At 37.8% G+C, this 16,398-nt stretch overlaps 1 protein-coding gene across 2 annotated transcripts in view; it reads left to right on the top strand.

Annotated features, from left to right (window-relative positions):
* GRM3 (glutamate metabotropic receptor 3) overlaps nucleotides 1–16,398 on the top strand; it is a 219,379-nt gene that overhangs the window by 190,585 nt on the left and 12,396 nt on the right. Inside the window, exons 4-5 of one of the 2 annotated variants that reach the window (XM_017523084.2) lie at nucleotides 1,784–2,850; nucleotides 13,304–13,478. In XM_017523084.2, coding sequence (XP_017378573.1) covers nucleotides 1,784–2,850; nucleotides 13,304–13,478 — 1,242 coding nt within the window. The remainder of the gene's footprint in view (nucleotides 1–1,783; nucleotides 2,851–13,303; nucleotides 13,479–16,398) is intronic. The other variant, XM_037736532.1, reaches the window with a different exon arrangement.

Below are 16,398 nucleotides of genomic sequence, written 5' to 3'. Positions count from 1 at the left end.
AGGTGAAGGTTGGTAAAGTCAAATTGCAGGGTGAGATAACAAGAACATTAAAAAGAAATAATAACAATAAATGAGTAAGAAATTTGGCATATTATGTTTCTAACGGAACTTGTATCTAGTATGAGGTTTTATTATAAACTACCCAACTCATTCCTCTAGGGGCACCTATACCCTTTAGACAGGAGAGGGCTATTTTGTAAAATATAAAGTCCTCTTTTACCAAGAGCCCAAGTGATTCATTGAAGGATTCTTTTGCCCCATAGAATAACCGGACCCAGTTTCCCCTAAACAGTGTGTCCTGGACAGGATTTCCCTATAAGCTAGAGCAGCATGACCCTCAGAGAAGGTGGAGTGAAGCTCACAGGGGAGGCAACGAAGACAGCTAATACCCACAGGGTCAAACACTGCAGTGTCGTCTAAATCCCAATCTCTCTTTTCATAGTATGAAAGTAGCTGAGCACATTAGCTGAACTACATGTTACAGCCTCTTTTAAGGTTGTGTGTCCCTGTGACTAATTCCTAATCAATGAAGTATGAATGGAAATATGTGCCATACCTTCTTTATACTCCCTTTCTCTTTCTGTTGGGTGGGTGCTGATGAAGAGGAGGGCCTAGACAGTGGCACAGCTTCAAGATGGAAGGACCCTGGGTTTCTGAATCACCAGATGAGGAAGAGACACCCACCAACCAAAATCTTAGACTGCTACATGAGGGAGAAATAAACAGCTTGGGGTCTATTTACCAACACAGGCAAGCCTACCAGGACTAGATAGAGTTTTTCCGTGCATCACGTAGGTATCAGCAACCTTTGTGTTCTAATTCTAAGGAGAGAATAAAGACTGGCAGTGAAATGGCAGCACACAGTAGTAGAACAGAGCATGTGGCATAGAAATGAGTGATCAGAGGGGTGGTGTATGTTGGCAAGACAGACACGATGAGCAGCAGCTGGAAGAGAGGAAGTATGTGTGCTCAGAGAGCTTCTGCTCTTGGGGACTTGCAGAGAACTGTAAGAAAGAGACAGGGTTGAGGACAGCTCATTTGGCTGAGTGCTACTGGCCCTGTATTCACTTAGGAAATTTCAAAATCTATTTACCTAGATTCTACATACAGACAGGTTGTATCTATTTGTATGAATATGAGCATGCTGTGTATAGACACATGCATATATGTAGTCAGAATATTAATATTAAACTTAATATCCAAAATATTAAACTATTAGGGTTGAAGAATTATGAGTAGTTTTAATTTTTTTCTTTCTGAGTCATCTGAACTATTGAAAAGAATAATATCATATATCTATAATAAAAATGTTCTTTATTTTGAAGGAGAAAAATTCTTCCTGTTTTATATTTTAATGAAAATATTTAAGAAGGGAAAACTTTTATTGGCTGTACATAAATAAACACATAATAAGAATGAGACACAATGTTTTGCCCAATTCTTATCTTGAATTCTTTCAAGAAGAGAATACATGTCTACCACATAACATATGACTACATGTTTGTAAGTCCCCCTGTTGCATAATAAGCATTGGGTTGTATTCATGATTATCACTGGTACTTGGCACCCTTTGACACCCAATAATGGTAAGTGAATTAATTTATGAATGCATGAGCACTCTAGTAGCTTTTGAAGTGTAACTTTCAATGGTAACTGATAAATTATTTCACCTTGGAATCTCCATTTCCTGTTATTTCAGTGTATGACATAAAGTAATTGACTAATCATACATAAGACACCTAAACAAGTATTCTTTCTTTTTCTTTCACTTTATATATCACAGCTCCATTCAACCCAAATAAAGATGCAGATAGCATAGTCAAGTTTGACACTTTTGGAGATGGAATGGGGCGATACAACGTGTTCAATTTCCAGTATGTAGGTGGAAAGTATTCCTACTTGAAAGTTGGTCACTGGGCGGAAACCTTATCGCTAGATGTCGACTCTATCCACTGGTCCCGGAACTCTGTCCCCACTTCCCAGTGCAGCGACCCCTGTGCCCCCAATGAAATGAAGAACATGCAACCAGGGGATGTCTGCTGCTGGATTTGCATCCCCTGTGAGCCCTACGAATACCTTGCTGATGAGTTTACCTGTATGGACTGTGGGCCTGGGCAGTGGCCCACTGCAGACCTAACTGGATGCTATGACCTTCCTGAGGACTACATCAGGTGGGAAGATGCCTGGGCCATCGGCCCCGTCACCATTGCCTGTCTGGGTTTTATGTGTACTTGCATGGTTGTAACTGTTTTTATGAAGCACAACAACACACCCTTGGTCAAAGCATCGGGCCGAGAACTCTGCTACATCTTATTGTTTGGGGTTGGCCTGTCATACTGCATGACATTCTTCTTCATTGCCAAGCCATCACCAGTCATCTGTGCATTGCGCCGACTTGGGCTGGGGAGTTCCTTCGCTATCTGTTACTCAGCCCTGCTGACCAAGACAAACTGCATTGCCCGCATCTTCGATGGGGTCAAGAATGGCGCTCAGAGGCCAAAATTTATCAGCCCCAGTTCTCAGGTTTTCATCTGTCTGGGTCTGATACTGGTGCAAATTGTGATGGTGTCTGTGTGGCTCATCCTGGAGCCCCCAGGCACCAGGAGGTATACCCTTGCAGAGAAGCGGGAAACAGTCATCCTAAAATGCAATGTCAAAGATTCCAGCATGTTGATCTCTCTTACCTACGATGTGATCCTGGTGATCTTATGCACTGTGTATGCCTTCAAAACGCGGAAGTGCCCAGAAAATTTCAACGAAGCTAAGTTCATAGGTTTTACCATGTACACCACGTGCATCATCTGGTTGGCCTTCCTTCCTATATTTTATGTGACATCAAGTGACTACAGAGTAAGTTTTTGTTTCTTATCTTTATTATTTCTTCTGCCGGTGTTTCTTGTGTGGTACTTAAAATAGACTCCTTTTATTTCATCTCAACAATAAGCTGGGTAATTTCAAGCCATTATGAACCTGTATATTATATGTTAAAATTAATTATATATGTAGAGAGCATTTAATTAGTACCTACCACATGCAGAACACTGTGCTAGGCACAGAGGGAAAGAGAAATATAAATGATATGGTAATTCAAGGAATTTATAATCTAGTGGGAGATAAAATGTAATACACATAAAGTTAAACTTAAAAAGTGATTGATAATAGAATAAGACTTAAACTACTAAGAATCTAATTGTGAATCTCTTTGAGAATACTTCAAATTAGATATAGGAAGACTTGGCTATCATGAATCAATCTGTAAATTAAAATATACTTGGAACATTAAGCTAGAAGAAGTCTAAAGATAGGAATTTCGCTCATGCTTCATTACTTCTCTAAAACAAACTAAAATACAATGTTAATTTGCTATGTCATTTCTATAGCCTTCTATATATACACATATATTTTCCTTTAACTAGTTAAAAATTTTACTACACATATCCAGGTAACCTAACTAACACTAATTGAGTCTTGGTAATAACAGTTTAAATTTCTGGGATCCCTTGTAATTATCACATCTCTTTTGAAAGAAACTTCATCATTCCATCATAATTGTTCAAATTGTTAAAATGTTACATCAGTTGTGTTTCCATTTAATTCTGATTTTAGTATCTTACAATGAGTGAGTATAGGAATGTTTCTCTCTTCAAGCATTTGTTTATTATTCTCTATATTTCTTAAATTGTCATAAAGTTTTCCAGAGGCATAATGGTTTCCTTGCTACACAATGATTTCACAAACCAAATGAAATGTCTTCATAGGTTGTAAAAATCCTTAGATCTACTGTTTACCAGCAATTCCTACATTGCCAAAATCTAGAAAATTGCAGCCCAAAATGAAGACAGAGTAGATACAAAATTTCAGTTAGATAGGAAGAATAATTCAAGGGGTCTGTTGTATAACATGGCGACTACGTTATATTCTTGAAAATCACTGAGAGTTGATTTTAAGAGCTCTTACCATAAAAAATGGTAAGTACGTGAAGTAATGCAAATGTTAATTAGCTCTATTTAGCCATTCCGCAATGTATACATATTTTAAAACATTATGTTGTACATAAATGTACACAATTGGTATTTGTCAATTAAAATAGATAAATGCTTCATTAAAAAAAGAAAGACAAATTCTTTAAAGCATGGGATCAAGATGCTGGTGAAGAATATTGTATCTAGTCACTTTATTCGTAACCATGTGACTGAAACCTATGGGCTACATAAGAGATGAACAATTAAGACGAATAACATAAGTTCAATGTTGTGGGGCAAGACTACCTACAAAAATTTTGGAAAATCTTTAAGAAGAGGAAACATCAGAGCTGGATTGGCAAAGTCAAAGAGCAGAGTATATGAACCACAGGGGAGTTGGAATGTTAGAATTTGGAGATTAATATGGAGAACTATAGTTAATGTATTGTAATGCCCCATCTCTATCTATTGTCTTTATGGATATGTCTAGTCCCATAGATCTGCAGATATTTGTTTTTAAGCTTTTAGGAAGCCACTTTTAGCAGACATGATTTTTAGTGTTGGGACTGCAAAAATAGTTACAATACTAATTATTTTATCCTGGACATATGATTTGAAACTATTCATTCTCAAAAGAGCTGGTTTAAAAAAAAATGACAGAGCAGAAAATACTATTGAGAATAAATATAAATAATATTATAAAAATTTAATTTCATTCAATGAATTAGCATTTACTTCTAAGACTCAGAAAAAAATATGACTTTTTTCTTTACATGATAGCAATAGAGTGGAGCAACTGATTGAATGGAGTTAGCTGAAGACACCAGAGCTTTCGCCACATAGACGTCATTAGGCCAATGACATAGAGGTTGTGGAACAGAGTTTTTTAAGGTCCTTGATAATTAAGGTATCCAGTGATACTAAGATCATCTGAGGCCTCACAAATAATGCCAATCCTAAGTTTACAAAAAAAAAATGAGAAAGGTAGACTGAAGCCTCCAACGTAGTGGTTTTCAAATTTAGCTGCATATTGAATCAACTTGGTAGCATTAAAAAAAGTATTGATACCTGGGACACAGCCCCAGAGATTCTCATTTAATTGGCCTGGTCTGTGGCTTGGAAATAAGGATTTTTCAAAGCTTACTAGGTAACTCTGATTTGCAGCCAGGATTGAAAACCACTGCCCTAATGAATCACATGTTCTTCTTGTTGCACCAATATGTCTAGTTGGGCCTGTACTGTTGTGAAATATTTGTCAAAGTTAGAAATTGGAGAAACTTGACATAAATATCCAGATTCCTTATTTCTCTTAACAAAGTAAAAATGTGAGCCTGAATTCCTACATTCAACAATTAGCTGGGTCTGAGTACTGCTCACCCCGAAGGCAGCACTCTTGCTTCTGTTACCCCTGTCTCCCACTGATCTCTGAATTCTCACACCTGGCCCCTCTTACTTATGAACTTTCATAGATCCTATAAGCATTTGAACTTGGGACCTTGCTCTAGAAATTCCAGAACAAGACTGAGATTTAAAATTTCCCAGAGGAAAATCACGTGATTCAGACAGAATCGGCAGCAATAATTTTAGAGCAGCTGAAAAAATTTTGAGCATCAGTCAACAAGGTTTACAACTCAGTACTTTGCCACCCGTTGTAAGTTATAAATAAACATAAAGCATGATTCCAGTCTTCACAAAGTTTATATCTCAGATGGAAGAAAGATATTAAATAAGAAAGAATTCAAGAGTTGTAAACACAGAATAGTTTATAATTAATTGAAGAAATAAACTCTAAATACCTGTGGGCTCCATAAGAGTTATGTGAGTAAGAACGTGATCTTTCCAGGATTACTTCTTGAAGATGGAATTTTTACCCAGTAACCTTGGTGGGCAAATGCAACCAAGGTAGCTAGAGAATATAGGAAATATTCCTCAGACACCACAGGAATGAAACAACCAGAAGGAAGCCACTATCAGTCTTACTCAGGTAGAAAATGGGTTGGGTGGGGGAGCGGGGGTGGTTCATTTAGATGTTTAAGGGCTTTGAGGTCTTCAGTTTGTTTTGTTTCGATTATTTGCTTGGGCAAAAAAGTGACATGAAAGGGAAGAGGGAAAGAAAGCCTCCTGATCAGCTTGCTCTGCTAGATGCTTTAAATACATGAGTTCACTTACCCTTATCCTCTTTTTGATGACTTTTGGAAGCAAATTTTATTACCCATGAGAGAGAGGAGCAAACAGAGAATAATTAACTTCCCAGGTGGCACAATTAAGAAATAGTAGTTTTTCTGATTCAAATCATGCCCTTCATAGTGCACCACAGACATATCCTTAATATGAAGGTTGGATTTGAAAGAGCAGAGTCTAGATCAAGGAGGACTAATTGAAGCTGCAATAGGAATTCAATACAGAGCAAACAAGAAATTCAGTAAGAATAAAAAATTCAAAGGATCTTTAAGAAATGTATCAAAGTCATCTCCTGCTATATGACAACTAACCCTTCTCAGGTGATTTAGGAATCAAACACTGAGTCACTGGCATCCAATACATAGCTTAAATTGTGTAAATAAAAGTGGGGCCATGTTTGAGTGGAAAGTTATCCATCAAGGAATTCATTTGTAGTAATTACTGAGTGTTTTGTTCATGTCTTCCAAAAAATATTTGAGGACTTATCTTCTCTTTTGTAACTTACAGCCTAGTGGGGAATGAGTGGAAGATGGAGATGGAGGGTAAATAATGAATGAATGCAAATGCAGGCTCATTCAGTAGCAAATGCTGTAATGGAATTTTTTTTTAAAAATGCCTTGAAAAGCAGGTTACTGCAGTTTATCTCAAATTTTAATGTGCATGCAAATCACCAGAGGATCTTGTTGAACTAAAGATTCTGATTCAGTAAGAAAGGATGGGGACCCAGAATCTAGATATCAGCAAGCTCCCAGGAAATGGAGATGCTACTAGACTAAGGACAATACTTGGAGCGTCAAGACTAGGTTCTTTTGGGGGTTGCAGTAGATGAAACAATTGACCTACAGTAGGCAGATACTTGAGAATTGACTCTAGAATTTTGACAAGGTTAAAATACTTACAAAGAAATTCCTTTTTTCCCATGTTGACTATTTTGAAGATTCAAAAATATATATTATATCTCAAATTCTTTTTTAAAAAAGTTTGTCATCCCTACTTTGCTAGTACCTATTTCATAATATTCCACTGAAGAAAATATTCCACTGAAGGGAAGGAGCCAGGCATTGGAATTCTATGTGCTATGCAGGAGAAACAGCAAGTTCAAACACTCTTAAACAAAAGTATCTTAGAAAAGAAAAGTATATGACTACAGTTTAATGACTAAATGGAAGACTGATTTGATATGAGAAATAGGCAGGAGAGTTAAATCATGTAGGAATTTATAAGCCATAGCAAAGAGTTTAGATTTTATTCTATGTGGAAAGGAAAATCACTGAAAGATTTTTAAGCAGGGGAGTTTATGATCTCAAATTTTAGGGGGAGAAAACAAGCTGCTAAAAAGATTCTATTACTACATGACAAAAAGGAAAAGGCATAAATGGGGAGGCTGGTTAGGAAGTTGAGGTGGGTACTGGGGTCAGAATCATCCTACAGTAGGATATTAACAATGGAGATTGTTAGAAGTAGAGGTAGAACCTGTCAATGACTGTGAAAGGTTTTTACCCTGCTTGCAATCTACCAGGTTAGCCTGCCACAGTTTCAGGATGCTCATGCCAGAAGACACAAGACTCTTGATTCAGAAACAAATAATTTTATTACTCATGGCCATAGCAGCAGCCAGAGTATCAGCACTTGTATAGGTTCCTTGAGTTCTGATTTCTTGTCTTTCTTTTTTAGACAGAGTTTCCCTCTTGTCCCAGGCTGGAGGGCAATGGCATGATGTCAGCTCATTATAACCTCTGCCTCCCGGGTACAAGGGATTCTCCTGCCTCAGCCTCCCAAGTGGCTGGAATTATAGGCACCCACCACCGTGCCAGGCTAATTTTTGTATTTTTAATAGAGACGGGGTTTCACCATTTTGGCCAGGCTGGTCTCAAACTCCTGACCTCAGGTGATCTGCCCACCTTGGCCTCCTAAAGTGCTGGGATTACTCGTGAGACACCACGCCAAGCCAAGTCTTGATTTCTACAAGGCAATGCAGAGTAGGCTAGGACACCTGCATAAGTAGTACTCAAAAGATCATTATTACTTGTTTTCTTTTTACCTTAGGATCAAATATACCAAAGCACGCTGCTGTTATTGATCCTATCCTCATTTACAGTGTTGACATTGTGTTCATCATGGGCGTAGCATTATTTTTGATTTTTTAAAATATTGCATTATTATCCTGATTAATGCATTTTGGATGCCTCCTTAAATCTGTATCTCAGGCTAGTGCCTTACTTGCTTCACACTAGCACCACCTCTGCCTTTCACCTAATAGGTAGGATGGTAATTTATATGTCTATCACCAACAAGGCATAAAACATTGAGTTCCTCCCCTCTCTGAAGTTCCTCAGCATACTTAGTCTGGTGTGCATGAACTTCACCCACCCTTCAGGATGGGGAAATTTTAATCTAGCCTTAAGTAATATTTTCCTTAAAACAGCTGAAATTAGGATAGAGAGAGAGGGGGGAGTAGGGCAGCACAGTGAGAGAGCAACTCCTTGCCAAAAGAGAAGACACATTTATTTTCAGTTTAAGCACTCAGCAGCTACCTATGATTCAACCATATTGAAGGTCCAATATTTTTGTGCACTCAAAAGACTAAATTATGAAATAAGATCATCATTACTGTCACCATGTGCTTCAACATTGGTGACCCATTGATGAAGATGCCAGGGCCTACAGCTTTTTGGCTGGAACTTGTGGCTTGTGCAATTAATTAATTTGGCCTTGACTCACACAGCAAGTGTGACTTGCTTCTTTTTGATATGAAATTAACAGGGCATTTACGCTGTCATCATGATAATATCTCTTAGGGTCTTGCTTTGTTTTAACATAAGGGCTGTCACTGATGGCAGGAATTTGTCTAGATATTTTTGCATCCCTTACTCATTCTTTGTCAGCATTGCAAGCCAATCCAGGTGAGTAAGCGCCCAAATACAAGTCAGTGCCTCTCACCTATAGTTTCCCAGGGAGCTAAGTTCCACTGAAAAACAAAAAACAGAACAAACAAACCAACCCTCTGTACTAGAAACAAAGGGAAGGTATAGGTTTTAAGGACTTTTAATTAACAATGAAAAAAAAAAAAAAAAAAAAAAAAAAAAAAAAAAAAAAAAAAAAAAAAAAAAAAAAAAAAAAAAAAAAAAAAACTCTGAATCCTTTGACTGTCATCTTGGAATGGATCTAAGTTTGGAATAAAGGACTACAGCCGGGATGGATCCTTCAATGGCACAGCTGTTGCCATTCTTCCTTAACAAGCGTATGTGCCCTGATGCCTCAACCTCCCAAGAAAACCAGTGAAAGTTCAAATGATGCATCTGGCTTCTACCTTCTCTGAAAAGTCTCTCACTATGCTCAGTGTAGGTACATGTCTCTGCAATTTTTATGTAAAAGAGAGTGGAATTTTCTGCCTACCCAGGACAAATGTTAGTACTAGTTATTAGAATCAGGTGGACCTGAATCCAACTGGGGAGGAAGTTCACCCCACTCTACCCTCCAGAGAAGAGTTAACAGCCAGAGCATCAGTCTAGCAGCTGTGTTCAAACCTACTTCCTGTTACTCGACCTTCGACCACATCCCCAAATCCTCCTCCTTAGCAGGCAATAAAGTAGAACACTATTTATTCCTGATTAACAATACAATTTAGTCAACATGTTTGCTACTGATTCCCACCACCTTCCCTCAAATCCTGTTTATCAGCCATTGAGGTCCTCATACTTTCTGAAAAAGCCACGTGTCTGTTGGCATTCCATCCTCATTGCCAAAACTGTCAAAGATTGTGAGATTTTATTGCACTTACAAGGTAACAAGTTAGCCTACCGCAGTTTTACTAATGCTAACCTAAAGGACTCACAGCAATAGCAGTAGCCAGAGTGTCAGTGTTTGCACAGGTTTCCTGAGTGCCACATCTCACAGGGCTACACAAAGTAGTCCAGGTGACCCCTGTACTCTCAGTGGTTACATCATAGGAGAGGAACTCTGAGACTAGGGGACCTGAATCTTTTATAATGAACAGTATGCTACCCTTTGTTCTAGAGGTAGGCACTGTCTCTATCTTCTAAAGCTCTTTGCTACACAAAATTGTTGAAAAGACATTCTGGAACAAAGGCAGTCAGAGCCTTGCTCACAAAATAACATGGGAGGTTCATGCAGAATAATTTTCCAATAGAATTTGCCATTGGACTGGATGTGTGGGTGTGAGAGCAATAGTAAAATCAAGGATGGTCTCTGGCTTTCGTACTGGATGGCATTTGGTGTGACTTACTCAAACAGGAATACCTGGTGAAAGGGACCAAATTTTGATTACATTATTATGCTATGCCTATTTCATTACCAAAAGGATACGTCATGGTGGCAGTTGGATATTTAACTCTAGAAGCTCAAAGTATATAGGTAAAAACCGGTAATAAGTATTTGGACATCATCAATATTTAATCCATGAAACTCAATGGGATGGTGAAGAAAGAGAATCCAAACCTGAGCTCTGAGGAACTCCAGCACCTAAGGTTAAGGTAGAATAGATAACTAAGACAAAGAACAACCACTGAGGAAAAGATGTATCCAAGAAGCCAAAAGGAAGGAAGTGATTAACTCTGTCAAGCATTGCTACAAGTTCGACAAAGATGAAAACAACATCATGAGCTGGTAGTATACAGTCAACACAGAATTACAGATAAAAACAGACTTTTAATAGTGTGACTTACTGAAGGAACTGGATAGCTGAAACTGTGAGATCGATATTTGAGATTTACAATAAATAAAAAGTGTTTCAAATTTATAGCAAGTATACTGAATAAACATGGTGCACAAACTATGGTAAAAATGCAACTTTAGTGCTCCTTCCGTTATCTTTTCAGTATTTAGTAAGGATAACCATCCCCCATCCTGGGATGGAAATTCCTATGGACATACTCAAATACCAAATATTCACCACATGTGAGGCTCCATTCTGGTGCTCTGAATAGCACAATGAGAAAAAACATTCATGACCTTGGCTAGATGACATTATGATCTCTAAGTCCACTTAGAGATCAAAATGACTAGAGGTTGTTTTCATTTTTCATGTGATCTTCGAAAGTTACGCTGTGGCCTTTTTTCCCTGCAGGACCTTGAGTGAGTTGGCTGGCAGTTCTCCATTATGATTTGTCTCTGGTGGCTCCATGCTCATTCCCAGGGCATCCCGCTATCCCACCCCCAGCCTCTTTCTGTGAAGGTCTCCAGGCAACTTTACATAGGCCCAAGACCATGCAATATGGCTCTTGTGTGGCCCATCTTGTCCATCCATACCATTCACATAACCTTTTCTTCAATAAATTCTCAGAACAAAGGACTACCTCAAGACAGTAGCAAGTTTTGTGCAATGTCACTAGAGCAACTAGCCTTTTCCCACCTTCTAGATTTCCAAGGCAGAAATCAGGCCCCAATCCAGGGCATCGTCTTCCTGCAGAAACACCTGACTTTTTGTAAGTGGCCACATTGAAGCACTCCTTGCTAGGCTTTCACTGAGGAGACAAAAATCACAGTACAGCTTTTCCCAAGATCCCCTCCTCCTAAATGCCTCTCCTTACCAATTCTTGTAATGTCTTAAAGTGTATGAATAGATTCAAGAGTTAGAGAAATGCTTTCAGAAAAGGTTCCCTGGAAATTTCACACATTTGGTTTTGTCTCTCCCTCCCGTGATCTCTGATAAATAGTGGCTTCACACTGGCTTCAGAGTCAGAGTCAGGGACTGAGACAGAAAGAGGACAATTCTAACATCATATTTCCTGTATATGTAGAAAACAAATTATTTGAGATTTATGAAGGCTTTTGTATCATAGAATCAGATAGCAGCCTGTTTTCTGAGAAGTTGACAAGAATGTAGCCTGCAATTGGGGGCCCCAAGTTGGACAGCACCGGACTAGTTAAGGGAGACAAGAACCTTAAAATGATGAGGATGGATTATGCATTCAGCATTTAAAGTAAATAAAGGTCTAAAGAATTATGCCACAGAGTAGCCTAAAATTTTTACAAAAATCAAAAACAAAAGGAGGCCTTCTAAAATGATGTGGCTTCTCCAGTTATGTGTTCAGTCTTCAGCTCTCCTTGATTAGACAGGAAGGTCAGACACTTTACGGAAATGTTTTGTAGATGCCTGAAGTCATTTAGGGCATTTGAAATTATGCTACTTTGTAACAGCATGTGCCTAAGGCAAAAGGAAAAATAATCTAAATTTACTCTAGGATGAGAATGAGAAGACATGATAAACCCTGGTTCTGGAGAACTTTGAGGGGAAACAAAGAGGGAGAAGTCAAAATTATCTGCAGAGAATGGGTGTGTGGAAGCCTAGAGAACATGAAGATTGAACAGTGACTACCTGATGCATCAAAATTCCAGAGAGATGCCAACAAAATAAGCAAAAGCAAAGGTACCACAGAAGAAAGCTAATAGAGTTCCCCAATGAAGAATAGCGAAACCAGTAGTGACAGGCAGAGCTTCCAGCAAGCAAGAGAGATAGAAAAATGTAAAAAAAAAAAAATTTAAAACAAAGACTCAAAAAAAAAAAAAAAAACAAATTTTTTTACCTTTTCAATTTCAATTTAGGGTGCTCAAAGGCAGAAGAATAATGACATCAAATTATTGAACAGGAATGATTTCCAATACACAATTTTGTGTTCAGTTAAATTCTCATACAAAAATAAACGTTGGAGGTAGCTAAGACTACTGGACATTTTCGCCCAAACTGAGAAATGTAACGACAAAAAGAGGAATATATGTGATGGAANAAATTTTTTTATAATATAGTGAACCTTAAACAAGTCAAGTTCATAGACTTAAATCATCAGCAATCTGGCCGCTTCATCATTGAATATGTTTTACTATTTAAGATTCCAACTTCTGTGGTTTTGCAGAAATATCTTTATAAAAATATAAAGAAAACAAACAAGAAAATCCATGCGAAGTCTTGGCAAGCATTCAGAAGTGCCCCACGCAAATGGTGTTTGCTTATAAATCCTAAGCAATATTTCCAAGACTACCCCAAACACAGAAGATCCAAAAAAATACTGTATTTGGCTATAATAAGAACAAAGCTATCGATTATTTTGGATTTTCATTTTGATCTTATTTCAGCACTCTCTTTAGTTGGCCATTTGACTGAATGTACAGCCAGACACTTACTAGCCAACCTTCTCTTGTAGGTGCAGACAACAACCATGTGCATCTCTGTCAGCCTGAGTGGCTTTGTGGTCTTGGGATGTTTGTTTGCACCCAAGGTTCACATCGTCCTGTTCCAACCCCAGAAGAACGTTGTCACACACAGACTGCACCTCAACAGGTTCAGTGTCAGTGGAACTGGGACCACATATTCTCAGTGTAAGTATGGAACTCAGCACTAACTCCTTCACATGTAGCATTGTAGTCAGGATCAGTCTGCCAAGAATAGGCAACACATGTATGTCCCCATGAACAATCTCAAGTCGATCTTTCTACGTATGGATTTAAACACTATGCATCAGGTACTGTGCTAGGTGCTGGGGATACAGTAAGGAGCAAACACGTCAACGTTTCTGTTTGGGCAGTACATTCAGTCTAGCAGGGAAGAAAGACATTAAACCCATAGCTGCAATTAGGGGTTTGACCATGTTCTGGAGTTAGATAACCTGGTCTCTAGTCCTGTTCTGTAATCCATTTAATAGATAATTTTGAACAAGTCACTCTATTGCTTTCTGCATCATTTTACTAATTAATCTAGGGGACTGGACTAGATTAGTGTTTTATAAAGTATATTCCATGTCACACAGATGCCAGAGGGTCTTCATGAAGAATTAAAAAGGGAAGATAATAAAAAACAATGAAAAATACTATGTTCTTCATACCTCCTTGAAAGTTAACAGCATTTCCTTTAACATGCATGTGTTATACATGTTTCTACAGCAAGAAAGCACATTTAACTTTGTTAAAAATTAACAAAGTTAAAATACTTTTAAAAGTATTTTATCACAGTAAAACTAACGTCCTGTGGAACACACCTTGGAAAATGCTGGAATAGACCTTCCTCCTACTTCAGTGACACAATGTTTTTACAGCTGAGAAGGCAGTGTGAACTGAAGGATACTAGGATAGTTCCCAGTCCCACATTCTCTCTGCTACTGGCCTGCAAATATCTGAAACACTATCCTTAGAGAATCACTGATTTAATTCTTTAGAGTTCTCTAAAGCACAAATGTACCTGAAGGGGACAACTTTTTAAACTGTTTTCAGCTAACTTGCAGCATGAAGTAGAAGCAATTCACTGACACGGGATGAGGAGGAAGAAAAGAACTGGAGCCATGAGAGGGAGAGGGAGGACAGAAAGTGACAGAGACAAATGACTGCTTCACAATTTTGCCTTGAGTAGATTACAAAGGATACTTCAAAATAGCTCAGCATCACAGGGTGAGCAATCACATTAGTGCCCCAATTTCTCCACCAAAGTACAGAATTTAAAAGGGCAGCCCTTACCCAGAAAACAGAGGGAAGACTGACAGACTGAGAGCATGTGTTCAGGGATAGGCTGCACATTCCTGTCATTCCAGCAGAACTCCAAGGTGTCACAAAATTTGAGCTTCAGGGCATGGCAAAGCCTGTGAGATTGTTTTCCTTGGATCTTAAAGAATATATTTATTCCTTGAGCAAACAAAGCTCTTCTTTAGCAGACTAATCTTAACAGCTACCTAATCCAGACCAGAGAGAATTGTCAATAACAAATACAAATAACAACAGCAGATAACAGGAATTTTCATTTGTTGAGTGTTTTTCATATGCTGGGAATGGTGCTAAATACTTTACACACATGTGCGCATGTGTGTGCTGTCTTAATCAATACTCCAACCTTTTAAGGTAAAGAAACTCACCCAGGGTCACACACTTTAAAAATGGCAGAACCAGAATTTAGAGCCAGTTCCAGTGATTTCAAAGCCAGTGCACTTAACCACTGTATCATGCAGCCTCTCCCAGAGAGCAAGCTAGGAAAGTTCTCATAATGCTAGGTCATTGGCAGGGTTTTCAGGGAGAATAAAAAAAAAGGTTATCCCAGCAAAATTGTCCTATGGCTAGCTCAGAACTTTTGGTTGTTACTAGAACAATTTAGCAGAGTCCCTAAGTCTTCTGCAGACGTTATTCAAAATCGCATATATCCAGACCTCAGTAATTTAGAAATAGCAGAATTTTCTAATACAGATGCTGGAAATTAATAAATTCTAGAAGGGATAACAAGGGCACTTTCTTCAACCAAGTCTCTTGTTAGAAATTCAGAAATATCCATTTACATAAAAACAATGTACTGCAACCACAGCAGACCTGTTAAACTATTACTCAGTATGCTAATATGATAGTAACCCAATTAGTACTTCAAGACAGGTGTTTGAACATTTTTGGAATGTTTTGTTACTTGACAAAATTTTAAATAAACTTTTTTTAAATGTCTAAATTCAGACCTCATTGTTTCAGCAATATTTCCCTAACTAATCAAAATGAGTGAGGTGATATCATGTGACAAAGTGAAGATTTTATATAACATCTTCTGGCATTTTAGAGGGCATAAGTAACAAATACATTCACCTGTTATTTGCATTTTTACATCTTTTATTCAAAGTAGTTGTATATTCATGAATTCATTTTTGTCCTCATGAGTATCAGATATCACAAGTTCTATTTTATAGGTAAGAAAATTGAGAACTGGAGTTACTCCTCAAGGATATACAGTGATTCAAGAGTCAAGAATTGACCCTGGATTTCCTGACTTTCAATTAAAATCCTTCTCATTTTCATAAATTGGAAATATTTAATATCAAGAAATGTATTCATTAAATTCTTGAGTACCTACTACACACCAAAAATTTCTAAGCACTGTATACACAGTAATGAATAGGACAGAGTCCCTGGTCCCATGAATCTTGGTGTCTAGGACAGTGATTTTCATACTGTAGATTATAAGCCATTACTGGGTCATGAAATTTAGTATCTTTAGCCAGTGTCTTTTAAAATAAAATAATAGAAAATCTTAGAGTGCATTACATGTAGTAAAGGTAAGGCAAGAAAGGTAAGTCATGAGAAGATATATGTATATGTGTACCAGGTCCAGGTGAAATGTATTTACTTATATGAATCACAATCAAAGATGTTTAAAGGCCAGTGGTCTATCCGGAATTTAGTTCTGTGCATGAACATGTTACTAACCCACTTTGCTAAGAATTGAAGCAATTCATTTAATATCTTAGTGCCTGTTTCCTCTATTACATATTCAGTTCAATTT

Source organism: Cebus imitator, unplaced genomic scaffold (genome assembly GCF_001604975.1).
Source record: "Cebus imitator isolate Cc_AM_T3 unplaced genomic scaffold, Cebus_imitator-1.0 Scaffold26, whole genome shotgun sequence".
In the NCBI taxonomy this organism is placed as follows: domain Eukaryota; kingdom Metazoa; phylum Chordata; class Mammalia; order Primates; family Cebidae; genus Cebus; species Cebus imitator.
Note: the sequence above shows the minus strand (reverse complement) of the source record. Positions and strands in the feature narration are given on the sequence as shown.